The sequence below is a fragment of the Podarcis liolepis genome, assembly GCF_965112155.1.
Source record: "Podarcis liolepis genome assembly, chromosome: 1".
Lineage (NCBI taxonomy): Eukaryota > Metazoa > Chordata > Lepidosauria > Squamata > Lacertidae > Podarcis > Podarcis liolepis.
The window spans coordinates 3,620,450-3,642,879 of NC_139554.1; the positions used below are offsets into that span (position 1 = coordinate 3,620,450).

The 22,430-nt window shown below is 47.4% G+C and overlaps 1 protein-coding gene across 2 annotated transcripts in view; it reads right to left on the reverse strand.

The window, feature by feature from the left end:
* Positions 1-22,430, reverse strand: part of MAP4K5 (mitogen-activated protein kinase kinase kinase kinase 5) — a 98,678-nt gene that overhangs the window by 23,622 nt on the left and 52,626 nt on the right. The window contains exons 10-18 of one of the 2 annotated variants that reach the window (XM_083514739.1): positions 19,895-20,026; positions 18,648-18,710; positions 15,529-15,610; positions 12,613-12,729; positions 12,275-12,353; positions 9,597-9,655; positions 8,660-8,727; positions 2,573-2,617; positions 637-679 (exon numbers count right to left, since the gene is read on the reverse strand). In XM_083514739.1, the coding sequence (XP_083370865.1) occupies positions 637-679; positions 2,573-2,617; positions 8,660-8,727; positions 9,597-9,655; positions 12,275-12,353; positions 12,613-12,729; positions 15,529-15,610; positions 18,648-18,710; positions 19,895-20,026 (688 nt within the window). The remainder of the gene's footprint in view (positions 1-636; positions 680-2,572; positions 2,618-8,659; positions 8,728-9,596; positions 9,656-12,274; positions 12,354-12,612; positions 12,730-15,528; positions 15,611-18,647; positions 18,711-19,894; positions 20,027-22,430) is intronic. The other variant, XM_083514740.1, reaches the window with a different exon arrangement.

A 22,430-nucleotide genomic window follows, 5' to 3' on the forward strand; every position in this document is an offset into this window, starting at 1 on the left:
CTCCCGGGAAGGCAGGCAGGGGGGAGCAAAGACTTTCGCCCCCCATCCGCCTTCAGAAGAGGTCCAGGACCAAGTCTTTGCTCCCCCCCCCCGCCTGCCTTCAAAAGCCGTCCGCGATAGTGGGAAGCGCTTCCCTGCTATCCCGGACTGCTTTTAAAATGCTGGCGGTGGGGAGCAAAGCCTTTCGGCCCCCGCCGGCCTTCCTGGACCTCTTCTGAAGGCCGGAGGGGGGGAAAGGCTTTGCTCCCCACCACCAGCATTTAAAAGAGGTCCCCGGAGATTTCCCTATGGGCTTTCTTCTTGCGAAGCAAGCCCATAGGGAAATTCGTCTTGCGAAGCGCCTCCAAAACAGAAAACCCTTTCGTCTTGGGGGTTTTCCGTCTTGCGAGGCATTCGTCTTGCGGGGTACCACTGTACTAGCACTCCCCTTCCTCAATAGCTGGCCTGGAGGAAATGCCACATTTAGCAAAATTTGGCCTCTCCTCCTGCCCCCTGCTGCTGCTGCCCTCTTTTGCCCCATGTTCTTCCCCACTGATCTGCCCCCTCTCTTTGCTAACCAGTTCAGTACACTCCACGCACACACTTTCAGCATTCCAGCCCAGAGGAACACGTCATGTGGCTGCGGCGTTCGCTCACCTTTGGAGGTAGTGGAGGGGGTCCTCCCCTTTTCAGCGTTGATCTAAAAAGAAACAAGAAGAAAAGCCAACACAAATGGTATTCCTTCCCACCTGGCTTTGAGGTGCACGCAGGTTTTCAAAAGGAAGGTTAGCTGGTTGACAAGGCTATCGTTTCATTTTTCCAAAACCAGAGCCTCTGGTTGCAGAAAGTCACTTTTGAAAGGAGGGGTGTTAGTGAGGACAGCGGAAAACCAGCAGGATAAAACACACGGTGGAAGACAACCCTTCTTGGTGGGGTTTTTCCCTCTCCTCCCGTCAATATCTGTCACAAACCAGAAAATGTTTCACTTCTGCAAGGCCCTGAAAATGTGAGCAGCCTCTCAAATCCCTCTGGGGTTTCTCAGATGCACACCTTGACTGCCCAACAAGGCCCGCTCTGTGAGTTGGTAGCTATCCCTACATTTTCTGGGAGCGAACTGCAGAGTTTAACTATGTGCAGAGTGAAGGATTTTTCTGTTTTTGTCTGCCCTGAAACTTCCAAAATCCAGCTTCAATGGGGAAGATGTGCTTGACTTATACAGGTTGCATGATCTTAGTTTTTCTTTGGCACAGGAAGCCCTACGGACACCTGGGACTAAGGTACGGTGACGAGATCAGGACTGTGACTGTCTGTCCCACCCCTCTTCCCTCTCCCCCTGCCAAATCTGAATACAGCCGCCCCCACAAACCCTACGATCTGTAAACTCGCACAATTACAATCTCTTCACCACACGTGGTTTGAAAACTCTGCACAGGAGAGAACTGCAGTTAGCATAATGCAAAGTTTCGGGGCGTTGTTTTTTAAGCACAGAGAAAGCACACCCTCTAATTACTCCAGCCTTGCCATTCTTCAATTTTTCAGAATTATTCTGCCAGATGGCAATTAAAAATAAAAGCCATCGGAAGGAGAACATATTTTTGGTGGGACAATGTGTTAATAGCTTTGCAGATGGCGTCATGGAATTTTGCAAAGCGAGCTACACTTACACCGGCATCGCATTGCAGGTGGGAAGCGAGGGAAGTCCTGAGAAGCTTCCTGCCCAGAGCCAAAATTCTGTGCGTGGAGGCAGAAAAAGCATCACGTTCTCTGGAACCCTCTTCCCTCAGAAGTGAAGCAAGTCCAAACGTTGTTATATTTTCGATGTTTACTTAAAGCTCTCCTTTTCTCCCTAAGGTACCCCTGCCCGTACGGGCCAGTTTTGACAGACTCTAGGGTTGTGCGCTCATCTCACTCTAGAGCCAGCGCTGTCCGCAGACACTTCCGGGTCACGTGGCCAGCGTGACGAAGCTGCTCCGGCGAACCGGCACCAGAGCAGCACACGGAAACGCCATTTACCTTCCCGCTATAAAGCGGTACCTATTTATCTACTTGCACTTAAGAGTGCTTTCGAACTGCTAGGTGGGCAGGAGCTGGGACCAAACAACGGGAGCTCACCCCGCCGCGGGGATTCGAACCGCTGACCATGTGATCGGCAAGTCCTAGGCACTGAGGTTTTACCCACAGTGCCACCCGCGTCCCTTTCCCTTTTCTCCCTAGGCCTTCCCAAATCAGTACATTTTACTTCTATGGATTTTTTTAAAAAATGGTGTTTGGTTTTTATGTAGTTTTATGATCTGCATTGTGTTTTATCACTCTACATTGTGTTTAATTGCTCTTGCGGTCCCTCCCAACTCTACAATTTGATGATTCTAACTGCTTTAAACATCTCAGGTACTCTCTGAATGCAGAACAGTTTAGAAAGGCTGGGCTGGAATGAAAGACAGGTTTCCCAGCCCACTCAGGAGAAGCCCCAGCCCCTTTAGGGTCTCCAAGGGTGACTGAGACATTGTTAAAGAAAGCCAACTCTGTTAGGTAGCAAAGGAGAGAGAGAGAAAGAGAGAAAGGAAAGTCAAACGTCAAGAAAGAGATCACTCACTCCTCAGCATCTTCGTGGCCGTCGCCAAATTTGGTAAGAAGCCCCCTAGACAAAACGTTGATAAAATTATTTTATTTTATAAAAAATAAAATTTAGACTGGGGTAGTAGGGCTGAAGAGCACCTGTGGCTTAGACTCCAGGATTGTGATCTGTAGAGCAGCTACGTGGGGAAAATCAATCTCAGGAGGAGACCCCAGAAGCTTCTGAAATTCTGTACAAAACCATCAGCACCGATGACAAAGGGATTCTTCACATACCTGAAGTCCTGGGTGGCACTTTGCTGGCTTAAGACCGTGTGACAACCGCTCTCTAATCCCGCCTGACTTTCTTTAGCCTGACTGAGCCGTTCTTTCTCAAACTTGGGTCCCTGGCTGTTGTTGGACTACAACTCCCGTCATCCCTGACCACTGGGCCCTGCTAGCTAGGGATGAAGGGAGTTGTAGTCCAGCAACAGCCGGGAACCCAGGTTTGAGAAACACGGATTTAAAGAATGAAAATGCTACTGTAATCCATAGCTGCATCTGTCAAGGCTGGATGTCCTGAAGTAGAGGACCTTATGCATTATATCTTGCACTGCCCCTTATATAATGAAGCAAGAGGACGATTTTTAGCACCTATAAGGACAAGGTCCCCTAGCCAGAACCCCTCTGACATGATTTTATTTCTCCTCGCAGACATAGAGTAAGTATGTGACCTGGCGTGTAGCACTCTTTGCAACTGCCACTAGGAAAATTAGAGTGCCAGGCTGGGAGCAGAGAGTCCAGGGTTCGAATCTCCCCTCAGCAATGAAGCTCACTGGGTGTGAGATTGGCCCAGTTGCTGTCTCTCAGCTGAGCCTACCTCATGGGGCAGTTGTGAGGGTAATAATAATAATAATAATAATAATAATTTATTATTTATTTATACCCCACCCATCTGGCTGGGTTTCCCCAGCCACTCTGGGCGGCTTCCAAAAAAATATTAAAATACTGTAATACATCAAACATTAAAAGCTTCCCTAAACAGGGCTGCCTTCAGATGTCTTCTAAAAGTCTGGTACTTGTTGTTCTCTTTGACATCTGATGGGAGGGCGTTCCACAGGGCGGGCGCCACCACCAAGAAGGCCCTCTGCCTGGTTCCCTGTAACCTCACTTCTTGCAGGGAGGGAACCACCAGAAGGCCCTTGGTGCCGGACCTCAGTGTCCGGGTAGAACGATGGGGGTGGAGACACTCCTTCAGATATAGGTAAAGGTACCCCTGACCATTAGGTGCAGTTGTGACTGAATCTGGGGTTGCGGCGCTCATCTCGCTTTATTGGCCGAGGGAGCCGGCGTTTGTCTGCAGACAGTTTCCGGGTCATGTGGCCAGCATGACCAAGCTGCTTCTGGCGAACCAGAGCAGTGCACGGAAACGCCGTTTACCTTCCCGCCGGAGCGGTACCTATTTATCTACTTGCACTTTGATGTGCTTTCGAACTGCTAGGTTGGCAGGAGCAGGGACCGAGCAATGGGAGCTCACCCCGTCACGGGGATTCAAACCGCCGACCTTCTGATCGGCAAGTCCTAGGCTCTGTGGTTTAACCCACAGCGGCACTCGTGTCCCTCCAGTATATCCTTCAGATATACTGGACCGTAAAATAAATAAATAACAGGGGGAGCTAGAGAACCATGTTTGTCATCTTAAGCTCCCTTGGAGGAAAGGTGAGCTATACATTTAATAATAGCAACAGAGGCAGTCTGGATAGCTCAGCTGGCTAGAGCCTGGTGCTGATAATGCCAAGGTTGCAGGTTCGATCCCCGTATGGGACAGCTGCATATTCTTGCATTGCAGGGGTTGGACTAGATGATCCTCAGGGTCCCTTCCAACTCTACAAACAGCAGCAATAATGCAATAGGTAATCTGACCCTTATGTTTTCCCTCCCTTTATGGTTTTGATCCATGGGCTACTTTTAAAACGAGGCTGCATTTTAAATTGCATTTTAACCTGTATTTTAAATGGTTTTTTCTTCTTCTTTCCCCTATTATGTTTTTATTGTAATTTTACTGGTGTTAGCCACCCTGAGCCTGGCTTTGGCTGGGGAAGGCGGGGTATAAATATTATTATTATTATTATTATTATTATTATTATTATTATTATTATTATTATATTAGGTACTAGGCCCCCACTGCAGGGAGGAGAGAAACACCGGAAGCTGCCTTACCCTGAGTCTACCCCAGCATGGTCTACACTGGCTGGCAGCGCCTCTCCAGGGCTTCAGGCAGCGTACAATCCCAGGCCTGCCTGGAGATGCTGCCGTGGGCTGAACCCGGAGCTTCCTGCAAGCAGATCCAATGCTCTGCCACTGAGCTACAGAGGGAAGCAACCCTGCCCATCGGCCTCCCAAGCGGAAGTTGAGGACGCCCCTCACCCAATGGCTACCCCAGGGCTCCAGAGATGGGAAGAGAACACTAAGGAAGGGCCGGTCCCAAACTTCTCAAGTGCAAAGCACTTTCTGCGCTCAGGAGCATTACAGAAATGAATCACAAGGACTCTCTCTCTCCCTCCCCCTCCATCCACCGATGAAATACGGCTTTATTTGGTATTCAAAATGTTTGTTCTGTACCGTTTCTGTATCAGGCCATTTTGGGTTGCGACGTCTAACTCAACGGTGTAGTCTCTCTCGAAAATGTACTTTATTTTATGAGCTAATGGCTATAAACCCTGGTTTGCTTTGGTTTCATTTCTCGGTACTCCTTTATGCCCCCTTCTCTGTTTTATTTCATGTTTTCTACTTTAACGTCACAATAAAGTCTCGGAATTTATTTATTTTTAAATAAAAAACCCACAGAGTCTTAAACAAATAAGCAATGGGATGAGCAGGCGCTCTCCCTCGCCCTCCCGGGTTACTAGTGCTCTGAAACGCAAAATCCGGTAACTTCGATTGAAACGTCTTCTAAGTTCTTGCCTTCAGGTCAAGGCTGTCTCTCGCTGACTTACAATGCTCCCAATGTTCTCTTAGGCCCTCCCACGACCACATTATTTCTGGCGACCGGCCCAGGTCTGGGGCCCACAATGAATGGGAATGGGCAGAGTCATGGTGGTGGAGGAACAATAAAGAGGGTTTAGGAATGGCTTAAAAAAAATGTTCCTGAAGGGACAGGGGAAATAGGCATTCCTCTCCTCCCCTCCAAAAAAAGGATCGGGCCCATCGCTCAGTGGCAGAGAACATGTTTTGCACACAGCCTCAGGTTCAATCCCTGATCTCCCCAGTAAAAAAAATATCCAGGCTGGAGAATAAAAGCTCTCCAGAAAACCTTGGATGCTTCAGCCTTGGGCTAAATAGATCAAGAGCCAGACCCATGACAGGGAAAATTCATATGTGCAACACTGGAGAAAGATCTGGAGAGCTCTCTCCCTCTGTAATTATTTTTGGGGAGTGTGGGGAGAGACAGGGGGAAAGCAATCAAGCAATACGTTCATCCGCATACAACTTTATGTTTATGCAGCTTTAAAGCAAATATCCCTCCAGCAGAAGGCTGGCAGGCCACGACGGACCTTTCACACGGAGCTGACCCCTTGGCGGAGGCCATAAATCAGCGCTGTGTTTTTTCTGGACGAGCCCAAGAGGACGGAAAGCGGCCCAAAAGCCACAGCTCCTTTTTCTTTCTGCGCGGCAGTGACATTATCCAGCCTTCCAAGCCTCCCAAAACCCCAAGCATTTCCTGTTTACGGCGCTGAGCAGAACGTGACCCTCTGCTGGAGGGGCAGATACGCTCCCTCTCTTTGGGGGTTTGGGAGCATGAGCAACCCGGCTTCGTCTGCCCAGGTGACTGTGATGTGGTGATCTGGGCTCCTCTGCAGCTGCCTGGAATGCAGCTGTGCCCAAGCCACTTCCAATGACGCCCAGAGCCCCAGCAAATGCCAGGCGTGACGCCAGAAGCCCCGCATTTCCTGCATGCTCCTCTCCTTATCAGTTGCCTGGTCCTACAAGCCAGCGCAGAAAACGCCGGCCTGGTTGTACACGCAAGGATTTAACAGCTTTGGCCATAGAGAAAAGCACGGTAGAAAAGGAAAGGAGGTGGGGAAGAGGAAAGGAAAGAAAAGTGGGGAGAGAGGAGGGGAAAGGCAAGGCAAAACCTCTTAGTTCAGCAGAAGGCAGGACCTACAAAACCACTGTGGATATTTACAACCAGAGAAGATAAGAACATGAGAGCATAAGGCGAGCTTGGCTGCAGGATCAGGCCAAAGAGGGCCCACTTACTCCAGCTTCCTGTTCGGACACATGCCAGAGAAGACCGGGAGAGAGAATTGAAATCTGCCAAGTGGGTACCCACAAAGACTTTGGCACGGCTGCTTCACCCTCACCTTGAAGCCCAAGTACATAGGAATGCATTTGTTCACATTTGTCCTTTCTCTCCCCCCAGCACAGTCATCCCTGTTGCTGCCTACCCCATAGCAAAAAACTAAACTCGAAGCTGCTTGTGGTGGGGAGACTGGCTTCTTTCTCCTCCTACAACAGCAGCAGCGGAGGGCCGGGGTGTGTGTGTGTGTGTTGCTACGCAAGAAGTACATTAATGGTGCTTAGTGAGTGATTGTGGAAACAGCTGTACAGCTGGCCGGCCAAAGGAGAGCAGGCCTTTACCAGGAGAAGGAAGAGGAAGGCATTCAAGGAACAGCTCCCCCAAAAGCAACACAAGTTGTGCTGTACGGCCAAGGGAGCCAGAGCAGAGAAGGCCTTTTAAGGCAAAGGTATTTCGCCTCCATGGGCTCCTTCACATTCCAGCACAAGCAACTTGTGGCGCTCGAGTTTTCCTTATGGTAACCTGGGGGAATCCTGGCTTGCAAAAGACACTGGCTGGCCTTTGCGGCTGCAGAGAGACACAGGAATGCAATACCATGAAGTTGCTTATGTCAGGGGTTTTTTTTAGCGCCAGACTGTTCTAAGGGATTTAAAATCACAGAATGGGATGGCCTGGCCTTCCCCAACCCAGTGCCCTACAGATGTTCCACACAATATCTCCCATCAGCTGTGCTGGCTGGGCCGAGCGGGAATCGAAGCCCAAAACATCTGGAGAATACCAGGTTGGGAGACAGCTGAGATGGGCAGCTGTTGCTTCAATAAACTCTGGAGCAGCTGCATGAAGCATGGCCTGAGGCAGAAAATGCAAACGGCACTCCTCTGCACAAACAGACACGATGAACAGAGGGGCCCCACCCGCCACGAAACAGGCCTTGTGCCACAGAACCTCCCCGGCCACATTCTGCCCAGTGATCCAGTCTACTCATTCTGCAGCCACACTTAACAGCGCCCAAAGACTACCAGCTCATTACCCTGAGGCAATGGGAGTTACTTATTCCCCCTGTTGTCCCACCCATCAGAAATCACACAGACCCCAGATTAGGCAGTTTGTGGGGCGCAAATTGTGACAAAGAATGAATGTCGCTTACTCTGAACAGCTAGGAGCATCATAACCAGATATGTACCACTGGTACCAAACTCTGGAGGAAACTGCCCTGACTCACTAACTAACTAACTGACTGACTGACTGACTGACTGACTGACTGAAACTATCACGGGGACAAAGGAGGATGCCTTCACCCCCGTGTGGCTCCCCTTTCTCATATACACAGCCCAACAAGACAATGACCGATCCCCCCAACAACATACAAATCAATATGGTTAACCTATTCCAGCAATTCTCCCCCCCCCAAAAAAAAACCAACAACACACAACACACTGCAATCAATCAGCTGCAACCAACCACACCGGGGTCCTGCTGACCTCTTGCTCCACCAGCAAAAATAGGACACCTATCCACATGATGCTGACAAAGAAACTCCATCCATACACTCTTTATTCTCTCTCCTTTTCCCCCCTCACCCCCACATTACCTGCAACAAAACTGTCTCAAACTGACTGCAATGGATTTGTATGAAGGATTCTACGGTTTAAAAACAGAGATACGTATTTTTTATTTTTTTAAAGGCCCTGCCTGTCCTGCCTGTCACTCAAAAGCCTGACATGCCCAGTTCATCCAGCCCCCGCCCCCTTTTTCCTCCCAAGTGGGTGGTAACCTTGAAATGCAGAGTGTTGGTCATTTATTCACGATGGAGCCAGGCATACTTACTTGGCGCAGCTTCCGCCATCAACAAAAGGATTCCAGTGCGAAGCGAAGTGTGCGCCAGCTGCCACCACCTGCAGAGGGGAAAACGTTCAGTTGAGCAATGTCTCCAGCTAACATCTAATGAGGGCACCCCACTATAATACAATCCGCATTCAGGCCCTATTCCCTGGCTCTGCTTCAGGAGTAGCGTTTTCTGGATTTCTGCTCGGTTCTGCTTCTGGTCTGGGAAATGTACACAAGGAAAGGCGTGGCACAGACTGGGGACCAGCCCAACGCCAGGCCTCAACGGTCGCATGGCCAAAGGCCACGGGTGGGCTTGAGGCTATCAACAGTAGCCTCAAAAACAGTAAAGACCTGATGAAGAGAGCACAACAGAGGTTATATTTTCTGAGAATCCTCCGGAAAAATAATCTCTCAAAGGACCTGTTGATGGCATTTTACCATTGCACTGTGGAGAGCGTATTAACTTATGGTCTGTGTGTGTGGTTTGGGAGCTGCACGGCCAGGGAAAAAACAATGCTGTCCAGCGTTGTAAAGACTGCGGAGAGAATAACTGGGTGCACTCTTCCCACCTTGGATCAAATCTATGCTTCCAGGTGCCATAAGAAAGCTGCAGAGATAGTGCAGGATAGTGCGCACCCCGGAAATGATCTCTTTCAGCTTCTGCCTTCTGGAAGAAGGTCCAGGGCTATAAAGACTAGGACTAGCCGCCTGAGAAACAGTTTCTATCCAAATGCGATTTTGGTTTTAAACTGGGAGCCAGAAACCCTTTGCCAATCTACTGCATAATCACCAGTAGATCCCAATCTGCGTTCTGCAAACCCCTGGGGGACGTGTGTGTGCATGTAGCATGTGGTGAACTCATCTAGAGATTTCTATAGAGATATGAAGTGGTATATATAAATACTAAATAAAAAATAAAAATAAAACAAATCCGTACCACTTCATCTCGCGCTTCTGTTTCTTTCCTTAGAGGCGGTTCAAACTGCAGCTTGTCAACTGAAAGACATGAGGCATTTACAACTTTATCAACAAAACTTTTACAAGGCTTTTCTTCCAACTGCAATGTCCCATGGCATAGCAAAAATGTTCAAAGTTATTAATATAAGCCACTTAGATGGTGATGATATATTTAATTATACCCCACCTTCTTCCCTGACAGGGACTCAAAGTGGCTTAGAAGAGCCTATTAAATAGTTTTATTACCGGACTATTAAAGAGTACTTCTTCTTAACATGCCTGAAAAGGTAGAGGGGTTTGTTTTCGGTTTGAAACACTCTCTTCTGAAACGCTACTCTTTCTGAGGGGCTGCGATTCCAAGAACTATCCCCCGGCAAAAATGAAACTACCAAGGAGTGTGTCTGCTTGAAGGAATATCAACTACCAACTCTGTCATCTGGAACGGCATGCTTTGAAGAGACGTTAGGCAAGAAGGCAACGTAAAGAGAATTTTAATCATGGTAGAATCCTCGACCAATTTCTTTTGGAGACTAAAATAAAACAATTGAGATTGTGGGCACCTGGCCCAAAAGCAGAGGGGAAGGAATCTCCTGCCGTCTGAAAGTTTTTTATTTTCTTTTTTGCTATTAAATTGTTTTTGGGTTGATTTGGTGTTTTTTTTACACTTTTCTTTTATGGTTTTTATCTTTTTAATGTTGTAATGCGCTTTGATATATTTTTATGATTTAGCAGCATATAAATTTATTTTTTAATCAACCAATCAATCCACTTTTAGGTGAGGCAATAACATGGATCAACCACACGTTGCCAAGGGATTTTGAGGAGAGCAGCGCACAGGTCAGGAGGCAGAGCTACCATTTTTTGGCACACAGCTACCACTTCATGAGCAACTCGGAGCAGCCTGCCTAGAAGGGTCTCTTGGGCCAATGAAGAAGTTCAGAGAACTTTGCTCCATCCTTTCCATTTCTGGATCCCCATCTGTGGAATGCTCTCTTCCAGAGGACCACCTGGTGGCTTCGCTGGCATCCTTTTCGCACCAGGGGAAGATTTACCTTTCCTGCCAGGCCTTTGATGGACAGAGCTGGTATTGTTCTGCTATTACTGTGCTGCCAAAGCTTCCTAAGACTGTGTTGCATTCATATACAGTCACACCTCGGGTTACAGCTGCTTCAGGTTGCGTTTTTTCGGGTTGCGGACCCCCGTAACCTGGAAGTACCGGAATGGGTTACTTCCGGGTTTCGGCGGTCGCACATGCACAGAAGCGCCGAATCGCAACCCGCGTGTGTGCAGACGAGGGTTGCGAATGTGCATCCCGCACGGATCACGTTCGCAACCCAAGCATCCACTGTATAAAAGAATTGTAGGTGTTGGTTAAATTTTATATAATAATAATCAATTTTATTTATACCCTGGCCTCCCCAGCCAAGACCGGGCTCAGGGCAGCTAACAACCAATAAGAAAAACAAGTTGATTAAAATACAATTTAAAAAACATATGAATGAATCTATGTCTATAGCTACACACACACACACACACTCTTACAAATTATTTCAAACAGATAAAGAATCAACTATCCCACTCAAACCTTGCAGCCGGTGTTCAGGCAATATAACCGAATAATGCAAGATCTTATCCCAGACTACTATTTGCATAGAAGGCGATAGGCAGTTTTTAAATCGAAGTCTCTTGGAGACCTTTTTGGCAACAGATGAATTATTGAGACTAGTAAATCATCCTTATCCTTATCATCATCATCAACACACACACACACACACACACACACATACACACACCGGAGTAATAATGAACACTTAAGATGATGCTAAATTAGGAGGCAGACGTTTAGCTTTAAAATTGAGGAGAAGTGAAGTAAAATATTTTCTCTTCACTCCAAAATGAAGATGAAACAATTAAATACAGGGTAAAAACAGGAATGATCAAACAGAAACCGTAACGAGGTAGAAGGAAGTCAATAATATAACAAAATGAAAAGGTATTACAGTGGTGCCCCGCAAGACGAATGCCTCGCAAGACGGAAAACCCGCTAGACGAAAGGGTTTTCCGTTTTGGAGGTGCTTCGCAAAACGAATCTCCTATGGGCTTGCTTCGCAAGACGAAAATGTCTTGCGAGTTCCTGCGGGGTTTTTTCCTCCCCCCCTTTTTCTAAGCCGCTAAGCCGCTTATCAGCTGATCCGATCAGCAGATAAGCCGCTAAAAGCCGCTAAAAGCCGCTAATCCGTCAATAGGCTTGCTTTGCAAGACGAAAAAACCGCTAGACAAAGAGAATCACAGAACAGATTCTTTTCGTCTTGGGAGGCACCACTACTTATCAATACATAGGTATTTTTATTGTTAAAGCTGTTACGTCAACTTAGTCGTTCTTTCTTTTTTCTTAATTTTTGTTTTCGCATGATATAACTATATTAGTAAATAAATCTTAGATTTTCAGACAATATTAGAATGTATAAGTAAAGACCAAAATCAGTCTAAGAACAAATACTGCAAGGTTAGTTTCTATTGATTTTTAATGAATGTTTTTTGTTTTGTCCTTTGTTTTTGTGTCTGTTTCCCCCCGTTATGTCTTATTCAGTGTATGTATAGATGTATGCTTTTGCTAATAAATAAAATAAAATAAAATAAAATAGAGGAGAAGCTCACAATTGATTTCAGACGCCGTCCTCTCTGCTCTGACATTCCGGTTGGTAGAGCGAATGGTGTGGCGAATAACCGGGTGTGGCTGCAGGAATCAGAAAGGGAGAGATTAGAGGCAGTGACACATGCAAGGTTTCATTGCCCACCAAAGGGAAATGGGGTGCCCCACATAACCGTATGGCTGCATGTTCATAGTTGCAAAGGGATTTTTCCCCCACGGAGGGAGCATTCCCTCGTGTAAGCTCCCCATAATGAAGACCTACGCAAGACTCCCAGGCTCGCCAGTTCCAAGGGAGAACGAGGCCTAAAGGCGAGGGAACTGCCCAGAGGAGGGTCTCGCTCACCTCAAAATCGTCATCATCTGCCTCGGCGTAATGAGGGTGGTTGTCGGGATTGTTCACTTTGTCCAACAGTTCGACGGCCAGCGACCGAGAGAGACCGGGCTGCCCAACGAAGGTATGCTAAAAAATATACACACATGGAAAGAATGAGAGGGCGACTTCAGGACTTGCCAGTCCATGTCAGCCTGGGCTGGATCCAAGCGACATAGACCTGTTCCAACCGCCCTGGACCCATTCTAACCAGCTTGGTCCAGTTTCAAATGACCTGCACCTGATCCAACCGGCCTGGACCTGCTCGAAGCTGTCTGGAACTGTTCAAACTGGCTTGTGCCAATTCAAACAAACCTAGACCTGTTCAAACTGCTTTGGACAAGCACAAACCAGCCTTGACCAGTTCAAACCAGCCTATACCAATGCTACCTGGGTGCCCTCCAGATGGACCATGGCTCCCATCAGGCCTCGCAAGCACAGCTGCGGTGGGCACCAGTTTGGCAAGCGCTGGTCTACACCAGCTAGCAGAGGCTCTTCAGCTCCCTGGAGAAGCTGTGGCGTGGACAAGGGACTTTCTGCACAGAAACCAAAGCCCTACCATAAAGCTAAAATCCTTCGTCTGCTAGCTGCCCCCGCGAACAGGAACTTTCCCCAGGCTGCGCCTCGGGTGTTTAGGAGAGCCAGTGGGGTGTAGGGGTTAGAGTGATGGGCTCTGATATGGGAGACCAGGGTTCGAATCTCGCCACTCAGCTCACTGGGTGACCTTGAGCCAGTTGCCATCTCTCAGCCTAACCTGCCTCACAGGGTTGTTGTGAGGATGAAATGGGGAGGAAGAGAACCACACACACCACCTTGAGCTCCTTAGAAGAAAAGGCAGTATATAAATGTATAATAATAATAATAATAATAATAATAATAATAATAAACATTATGCCTAGTTATTCTTTGAGAGAATATCCCAAAACCACAGTACATGCTGATTTCATGACTGTGGTTAAGCTTTTTACAATGTTTTATAGACATCCCTGACCGCCCGTTCTTAGAATGATTTTAGAATATAATTTAATTAATTGACTCTGTGATTTTATGTACACTGTGCTACTTTTACTTGTTGTTAGCCACTCTGAGCCCGGCTTTGGCCAGGGAGGGCGGGATACAAATAATAAAAAATTATTATTATTATTATTATTATTATTATTATTATTATTATTATTATTATTATTATTATTATTGAAGTGGCTCTTCTTTAGTTTTAATAATAAAATCATTATGTTTTTAGTGTATTTTACACCTTTGTTTCAATGTTTCTATTTGGGCTTTGTTGTTTGTTTGTAAGTTGCTCGGAGTTGCCTTGAGCAAGAGAAAGCAACTAACTAACTTAATTAAAAATAAATAAATGGAGCAATCACATGTGGCTTCTTCAAGATGTCTAAGGCATGCTGAAGTTTGCATATTACAACTTAAATGAAAAGGCAGCTTGCTTCTTCAGCACTGCAAGACTTGCTGCAGAGTCAGGCCCCAAAGAAAGGTTTCTCTTTTCATGTGCGTGGAAATCAGAGGTTGCCTCTGTAGCTTCTCCCCTGCATGGATTGTGAGCACAGCAGAGACCAAACACAGGAGGCTGAGCTTTATATCAAAAGGCTTTCAAGCGCTGTCTCCGTGCGGCAACTGTAAGGCAAGAAAATGTCCCCAAAACACATGCCAGCCAGAACAGCAGCCTGCAGCGCAACCAGGATTCCCTGGTCCTGAATGGGGTAACTGTGCCCCTGAAGGACCAGGTGCGCAGCCTGGGAGTCATTTTGGACTCACAGCTGTCCATGGAGGCACAGGTCAAATCTGTGTCCAGGGCAGCTGTTTACCAGCTCCATCTGGTACGCAGGCTGAGACCCTATCTGCCTGCGGACTGTCTCGCCAGAGTGGTGCATGCTCTGGTTATCTCCTGCTTGGACTACTGCAATGCACTCTACGTGGGGCTACCTTTGAAGGTGACTTGGAAACTACAATTAATCCAGAATGCGGCAGCCAGACTGGTGACTGGGGGCGGCCGCCGAGACCATATAACACCGGTCTTGAAAGACCTACATTGGCTCCCAGTACGTTTCCGAGCACAATTCAAAGTGTTGGTGCTGACCTTTAAAGCCCTAAACGGCCTCGGTCCAGTATACCTGAAGGAGCGTCTCCACCCCCATCATTCTGCCCGGACGCTGAGGTCCAGCGCCGAGGGCCTTCTGGCGGTTCCCTCATTGCGAGAAGCAAAGCTACAGGGAACCAGGCAGAGGGCTTTCTCGGTAGTGGCGCCCACCCTGTGGAACGCCCTTCCAGCAGATGTCAAAGCGATAAACAACTACCTGACATTCAGAAGACATCTTAAGGCAGCCCTGTTTAGGGAAGTTTTTAACGTGTGATATTTTACTGTATTTTTGGTTTCTATGGAAGCCGCCCAGAGTGGCTGGGGAGGCCCAGCCAGATGGGCGGGGTATAAATAATAAATTATTATTATTATTATTAACAGAAGTTTAAGAAGCGCTGGTCCAGGACATGCAACATGGTTTAGCCTTGCATCCAAACAAGGCAAAATCTCCCAATTCTTCACTTTTCTGACAGCCTCTGCACTAGGGGTCAATTTGGGGATTTTTAGTGTCTGTCTGTCTGTTTGCCTAAAGTCTTTAAGACACTTAAAAAACGCGATTCATCTAGTAGTGGAGGGAATTATCTCAGCACAATCTTAACACAGAGGCTTTTTTTTTTTGTAAAAACAAGAGGCTTTTTACATGCCTGGAAAGTTTTCGATATTCATCACGCATTACAGCATTTAAAAAGGAAGTATGCAAGGTCTTTGGAGTGTACCCTGGAAGCCAGAACATTTACTCCACTAGTGGGGATGAGATTTTACTCTCATCTTTCAAAAAAGAAAGAAAACAGGCTTACAGTAAGAAGTTTATCTGCCGCAGGCCTCTTCTTTGGGTTTTTTGTAAGTGCTACTTTCACAAAACTGTGAAATGTCGGTGACCTAAAAGAGAAAGAGAGAGAGAGAGAGAGAGAGAGAGAGAGAGAGAGAGAGAGAGAGAGAGAACGCAGCTTTTATCGTATGTGATGGGTCTGCATGGCGATTAAAAGACGTTCAGATTCTGTATTATCAAAGTTTTTTTATATAATGGGCAACCATTGCACAATAAGAAAATGAATATAATAAAAATACAAAATATAAATGACACAAATAAACATATATGCAAAGGAAAGTCAACAATAAAATAAACTAAGCATTCTTAGGCAAAGTTCAACATAAATAGCAGCAGTGGCTGCACTGCATGTAGTACCTCACCATTCCTATAAATGCAGCCTTCCCGAACCTGGCGTCTTCCAGATGCTCTAGACTACAACCCCCATCATCCTTGACAAACTGGCAATGCTAGCTGGGGCTTGTAGTACAGAACATCTGGAAGGCATCAGGTTCAGAAAGGCTGGTATAATGTATGAAGAATCCCAATTTCTGAATTATTATTATTATTTATTGAATTTGTATGCTGCCCTTCATCCACAGACCAGTCCTGCATTGCTCCATCTGGTACGTAGGATGAGACCCTCCCTGCCTGTGGACTGCCTCGCCAGAGTGGTGCATGTTCTAGTTATCTCGCGCTTGGACTACTGCAATGCGCTCTACGTGGAGCTACTTTGAAGGTACTGTTTCAACCATCATCTGGAAGTATTATCTCCTTTACGTAGCTTAAGAGGAATCGGGAAAAGGTCCATGGATAACTCATAGCTGTACTCTTTTTAATTCCAGTTATTAGAGGTTGACTGATCATTAGGGGGCAAGTGCAAAAGATAGGAATTATATCATCTCTATCTGAAATAGAGGATGGAATTCAACATAGCAAATGTTGAGCTATCCAAACTGCTTTCAAAGGGAAGATGGAGCACGCTGGTTTTCTCCTGCTCCAGAGGGCAAGGCACAAACCAACGGATTCAAATTACAAGAAAGGAGATTCCAACTACCGTATTTTTCGCTCTAAAAGACGCACCAGACCATAAGACACACCTAGTTTTTGGAGGAGGAAAACAAGAAAAAAAAATATTCTGAATCCCAGAAGCCAGAACAGCAAGAGGGATCTGGCTTCTGGGATAGCCTCTTGCTATTCTGGCTTCTGGGATAGCCGCACGAAGCCTCTTCAGGGCAGCAGGATGAAGGCTCCCCCTGCCCGGAAGAGGCTGCCAGAAGCCAGGACAGCAAGAGGGATCGCTGCTGGCTTATGGGACCTCTTCAGGGCAGCAGGAGAAAGGCTCCCCCAAAAGTCCCCAAGAGCCACACACACCCTCTACGGTGCTCTTTAAAGGGAGCGCTGAGCAGAGCCTCCTGCCTGCATTCGCTCCATAAGATGCACACACATTTCCCCTTACTTTTTAGGAGGGGAAGAGTGCATCTTACACAGCAAAAAATATGATAAACATTAGGAAGAACTTTCTGATGGCAAGAGCTGTTCGATAGTGGAATGGACTCCTTCGGGAGTGGGGGGGGGACTCTCCTTCCTTGGAGGTTTTTAAAGCAGAGGCTAGAAGCAGGGATTCTTGAGCTGCAATTTCTGCATTGCATGGGGTTCCACTAGATGTTTCTATGACTGCATGGGCCTTTGGTCGGACCCAACCTCAGAGCTCTTCTTAAGTCTTATGCATTCCCCTTCCATCTGCATTGGCCCTTGTAGTGCTGCAGAATTAAGAAAAAAGTTCAAGTTTGTTCCCCCCACCCCACCCCCCAACTGTCTGGGTTTTTGGTTTTTTTTAACTACATTTTTTGCCAAAAAGGGGAAGGGAAGAACAGAAGGCCAGTGCAACTGTTGTGCAAACTGCAAAAACATCTGTAGCAAAAGAATGTGGTTTGACTGTCTGGGTGCTGGAAAATATGGCTAACATGGAGATCACAACTGAACTGCAGCCTATTAGAAAAAGACACGCAGGCAACGAGAGGAGGCAACACAGTAGGACGAGGCTGCAACTGACATAAGGGGGAGGCAAATGAAATGTCGGGCGGACCAACCTCCCAGAGGGAAAGGTAACCTAACTTCAGAAATGGCTTTTGTCCTTATTCTAGAGAAATACCACTTCTTAAAAACGGAGACTGAGCAGAGGCAGGCCTGCAAGAAAGCAGAAACTTGTGGCCTAAAATCCTTTCCCTCACCCCTTAATCGCACCGCCAGCTGTACGCTGGAGGACGGGGCACGGTCAACTGAGAATACTTCCACTCTTGCCTATCCCTCTGCCTGGTCAAGCACAAAGCAAAGGTGGGTGTGCCCAGCCTGAAGCGACTTTTGCATGTACCCTAAAAGAATTGCAGCAGGGGGGTGTCCAAAATGATCCAGTGAGGAGCCTTTTGGTTAAAAAGAAAGTAAAGGTAAAGGTAAAGGGACCCCTGACCATTAGGTCCAGTCGTGGCCGACTCTGGGGTTGTGGCGCTCATCTCGCTTTACTGGCCGAGGGAGCCAGCGTACAGCTTCCGGGTCATGTGGCCAGCATGACTAAGCCGCTTCTGGCAAACCACAGCAGTGCACGGAAATGCTGTTTACCTTCCCGCCGGAGTGGTACCTATCTTTCTACTTGCACTTTGACGTGCTTTCGAACTGCTAGGTGGGCAGGAGCAGGGACCGAGCAATGGGAGCTCACCCCGTCGCGGGGATTTGAACCGCCGACCTTCTGATCGGCAAGTCCTAGGCTCTGCGGTTTAACCCACAGCGCCACCCATGTCCCAGTTAAAAAGAAAGGCAACCATCAAAGGATTGTACTGCCCCATGACTAGAGTGGAGGGAGGGGCAATTTGAGGGGCTGCCAGTCAATATCAGCAGGTCAAACTCTTTCTGCTCCCCATACCCATCCCTTAAGCCCACTTTTGGGGGGGTATGTGATGGAATATTCTAAGCATCTCTTTCAGCCACCTTCAGGGGTCACCATCACCAGCCAAAGAGCACCCCTATTGGTATGGAAAGGAACAAGGCATAAACCATCAAGCGCAAGACCACTGGGGAAAAAATAAATGAAAAAGGCACTCCCAGACTTACCATTTTGTTTTTTCCTTTAGCTTTGGAGGCTGAAAGTTGCTTTTGGACATTAGGAACAAGGCCCTGAAATACAAGGAAACCACCCCGTCAGAAGTGCAGAACACAGCTGTACAAGGAAAGGATTCGAAATAAATTAAAAAATTAAAAAATTGTCCAGTAGCACCTTAGAGAGCAACTAAGTTTGTTCTGGGTATAAGCTTTCATGTGCATGCACACTTCTTCAGATACCATGCATGCACACAAAAGCTTATACCCAGAACAAACTTAGTTGGTCTCTAAAGTGCAACTGGACTATCTGTCTGTCTATCTATCTATCTATCTATCTATCTATCTATCTATCTATCTATCTAGACTGTGTCAGACCAACACGGCTACCTACCTGAAGGAAAGGATTTGTAAGGGAAGAAAGGGGTTTTTGACCGGAGTAGACCAAGTGGCGCCTGCCAGATGGTTTGTACTACAATTCCCATCTTTCCTGACCATTGGCTCTGCTGGCTGGGGATGATGGGATTTGCAGTCCACAACACCCCTAAAGATTAGGAAGAACTTCCTGATTGCACTCACTGAATTGATGGTGGAACAGTCAGGCAGGTCAGGCTTGATTCATTTATCTGTGAGCTGCCTTTCGGGGCACAGCCCACTCAAGGAAGCTCACAGTATCGCGCAAACACGGTATCAGCAACCATCTAAAAATGTCGATATTATAAATGTTGCGTTTGCAAAAGACTGAAGTGTTGTGAATCTGTTTCCTCTTTTGATGATGCTTGCACATTTCCATACCAATTAAAAAATACCAACATAGAAAATCTAAAAATAACACCAACTGTGTTAACTGTCAATTAAAGAAATAGGGGTGTTTTTTTTTTGGGGGGGGAGGACCACAGGTCAGTAAAAGCAAATTACAGAGTGCTAATATTATTCTAGGGGGGAGGTTCTCCTCTTTCTCCAGCCAAAGGTTCTGTAGCAGGGACATCATAGAATCATAGAGTTGGAAGAGACCACAAGGGCCATCGAGTCCAACCCCCTGCCAGGCAGGAAACACCATCAGTTCTTCCTAATGTTTAGGTAATGTTTAGGGGCAGGAGGGAGGACCACCCCCCAAGGATACTGGAGTGTTGAGTTCCCTGCCTTGGCAAGGGGGTTGGAACAAATGACCTTTGCGGTCCCTTCCAGCTCTCAGATACTAGCGTTCTTTTTAACACTCGTCTACTTCAGGGCGAGGAGAGGAGCCCTTCCTGTCCACATACCTCATCGGATGAAGATCAAACATGGGCGGCTGCAGCTCTCCAAGCTCGATGGCCGTGATGCCCACCGCCCAGATGTCGCACAGCTGGTTGTAGCCGCCGTTCTTTTCTACAGCTGCAACTTCCGGAGCCATCCTTCGTGGGGGAGACAAAAACGCTGTCAGGCGGCAGGAAGAGCCAAGACCTCCCCCACCTCCCCTTGGAGCTTTTGAATGAACCCAAATGCCCCTCCTGGGCTTGTAGCCCAGGCGTGGGGAGCCTTTCGCAGTCCCAGGGCCACATCTTCTCGTGGGCAACCTTCTGGAGGCTGCATGCAGAGCCAGAGGCATAAAGCCTCTTACCCGAAAGGGTTCTTAATTAATCATCCCTCTCTAGGGCATAGACAAGGGTGAAGCAGGACAATCAAGTACCTTGTGATCCACAACAGCCTCACCCCTGTCCCTTTTAAATTTATCCTAGTGTTTTGAAATGTTTTAACTCATAATGCCGATAAAGGTATTTGTGTTTGTAAAGCACGTGGGCCGCAGGATGCAGCCCTTTCGTTTGCACAGAAGGTGGCATTCCCAGTTATGCAGAAGTCAGAGGTTTCTACAGAAACACATACTCTCACACACATCCTCCCCCCCCCCAAGCAAGAGGTATTATTGCAGTCCCTTAAGGGGAAGCAAGGGACACGGGTGGCGCTGTGGGTTAAACCACAGAGCCTAGGACTTGCCGATCAGAAGGTTGGCAGTTCAAATCCCTGCAACGGGGGGAGCTCCCGTTGCTCAGTCCCAGCTCCTGCCAACCTAGCAGTTCGAAAGCACGCCAGTGCAAGTAGATAAATAGGTACCGCTCCGGCAGGAAGGTAAACAATGTTTCCCTGAGCTGCTCTGGTTCGCCAGAAGCGGCTTAGTCATGCTGGCCACATGACCCGGAAGCTGGATGCTGGCTCCCTCGGCCAATAAAGTGAGATGAGCGCTGCAACCCCAGAGTCGGTCACGACTGGACCTAATGGTCAGGGGTCCCTTTACCTTTTTAAGGAGAAGCAATGAGGACACATACCCTGGAAAGAGTAGGGTAGCCTGAGGAGGAAGGCCTGGGGAGAGTCCTAAGGGCTAGACAAAGAAGACTGGAGAACTGGAGCCTGACAGAAACATGTTGCTGTCTACCAGGTGCCAGACATGCCGCCTGGTCCTGCAGACTTGGGAGAGACAGCAAAAGGAGGGGGCTGACTGCGGTGCGGGCAGAAGGCAGATAGGGAGTGCTTTGTGGATCTCTTTTGCAATAGATCACCCGGCGTTTTTTGTCTCCGAATTGTTTAACAACAGCCGCTCAAAGTGGCTGGGGCAACCCAGCCAGATAGGCAGAGTATAAATAAAATAAAATAATGACAATGATAATAATAAGCAACTCCCACCCCTTCCTTAATTCTCAGTGTATGTCTGACCTTCTTTGTAAGTCACTCCTTTGTGCTTGGCTCCAGCTGGTGGACCTCAAGGAGTCCTAGGGTGGAGCAGGGAGGGGATCCCACATACCCCACCGGGTTTGTGGAGCTTTTGGTAAGCCAGCAGCATTAAGCTATACTGATTGAGCTGTTGATGCCTCCCTTAAGGAATTTTGGGGACTGCACTTCTGAGAATGCTGAGCCACTTCTCGGAACAATTCCTTCAAGGAAGACTTGACCATTAATTAGCCCAGCTGAAAAACCTGGTGCACCCATCCTCAATTTGTGCACAACCGACTGCAAGATCAGATTGTTTTTTATTTTATTGAGGGCGCACTTGCAAATTCAGCCTTGCTTCTGCCACCATAAGGACTAGGAAGTTACCTTTTGCAGAAGAAAGTAAAGGCATGATATTTATAACTCTCTCTCTCTTTTTTAAAGGAGTGAGCTGCACATAACAACCTGCATTTCACAAGTTGCTCATCTGTGCTACTTCCATGTTCATCCAAAGGTTGCTTCCTTGGCTGACAAAAGCTGCCTATTCCTGTGAACAATGTAGGATGTAAATCAGGAACCCAAGGTGCATATATATATATTCACCTTCCAATTTCTGAAAGTTGTTGCAGCTGAGATCTGTGTGCTTCTGTCTCACCTGTGTAGACACCTTGTATGGGCTGTTAAAGCAGGTGGGACACCTGAGTGTCACATTCCCTCATGGACAACTTTTTTTTTTGGGGGGGGGGTGTCACATGCCAATTCTGAATGGGGCCAGATGCAAGAGTAGACAGAGCAACGGATGCAACTGTTAAGGTCACACTCCAGCCATGCTACACAAACACAAACACCTCCATCCTGTCAAGCAAGCAGCATTCCCATAGTTCAAAGACTGATTCCAGCTTGGCAAAGGCACTGGGAAGGGTCTCAAGGGCTTAACAGAGGACTGGAGGGCTGCATTTGGTCCCCACGTCTGCCTTAAAGTGAATCAGCAGAAGGTATTCAGCAGCAGCGGAAGAGGTGATTCTCAGAGGGATGCCCAGCCAACGAAGTCAGAAAAGAGCTCAATAGCTTTGAGTCTGTTTCTGCCAACTCACTGCATCCTCAACTCCTCTTTCT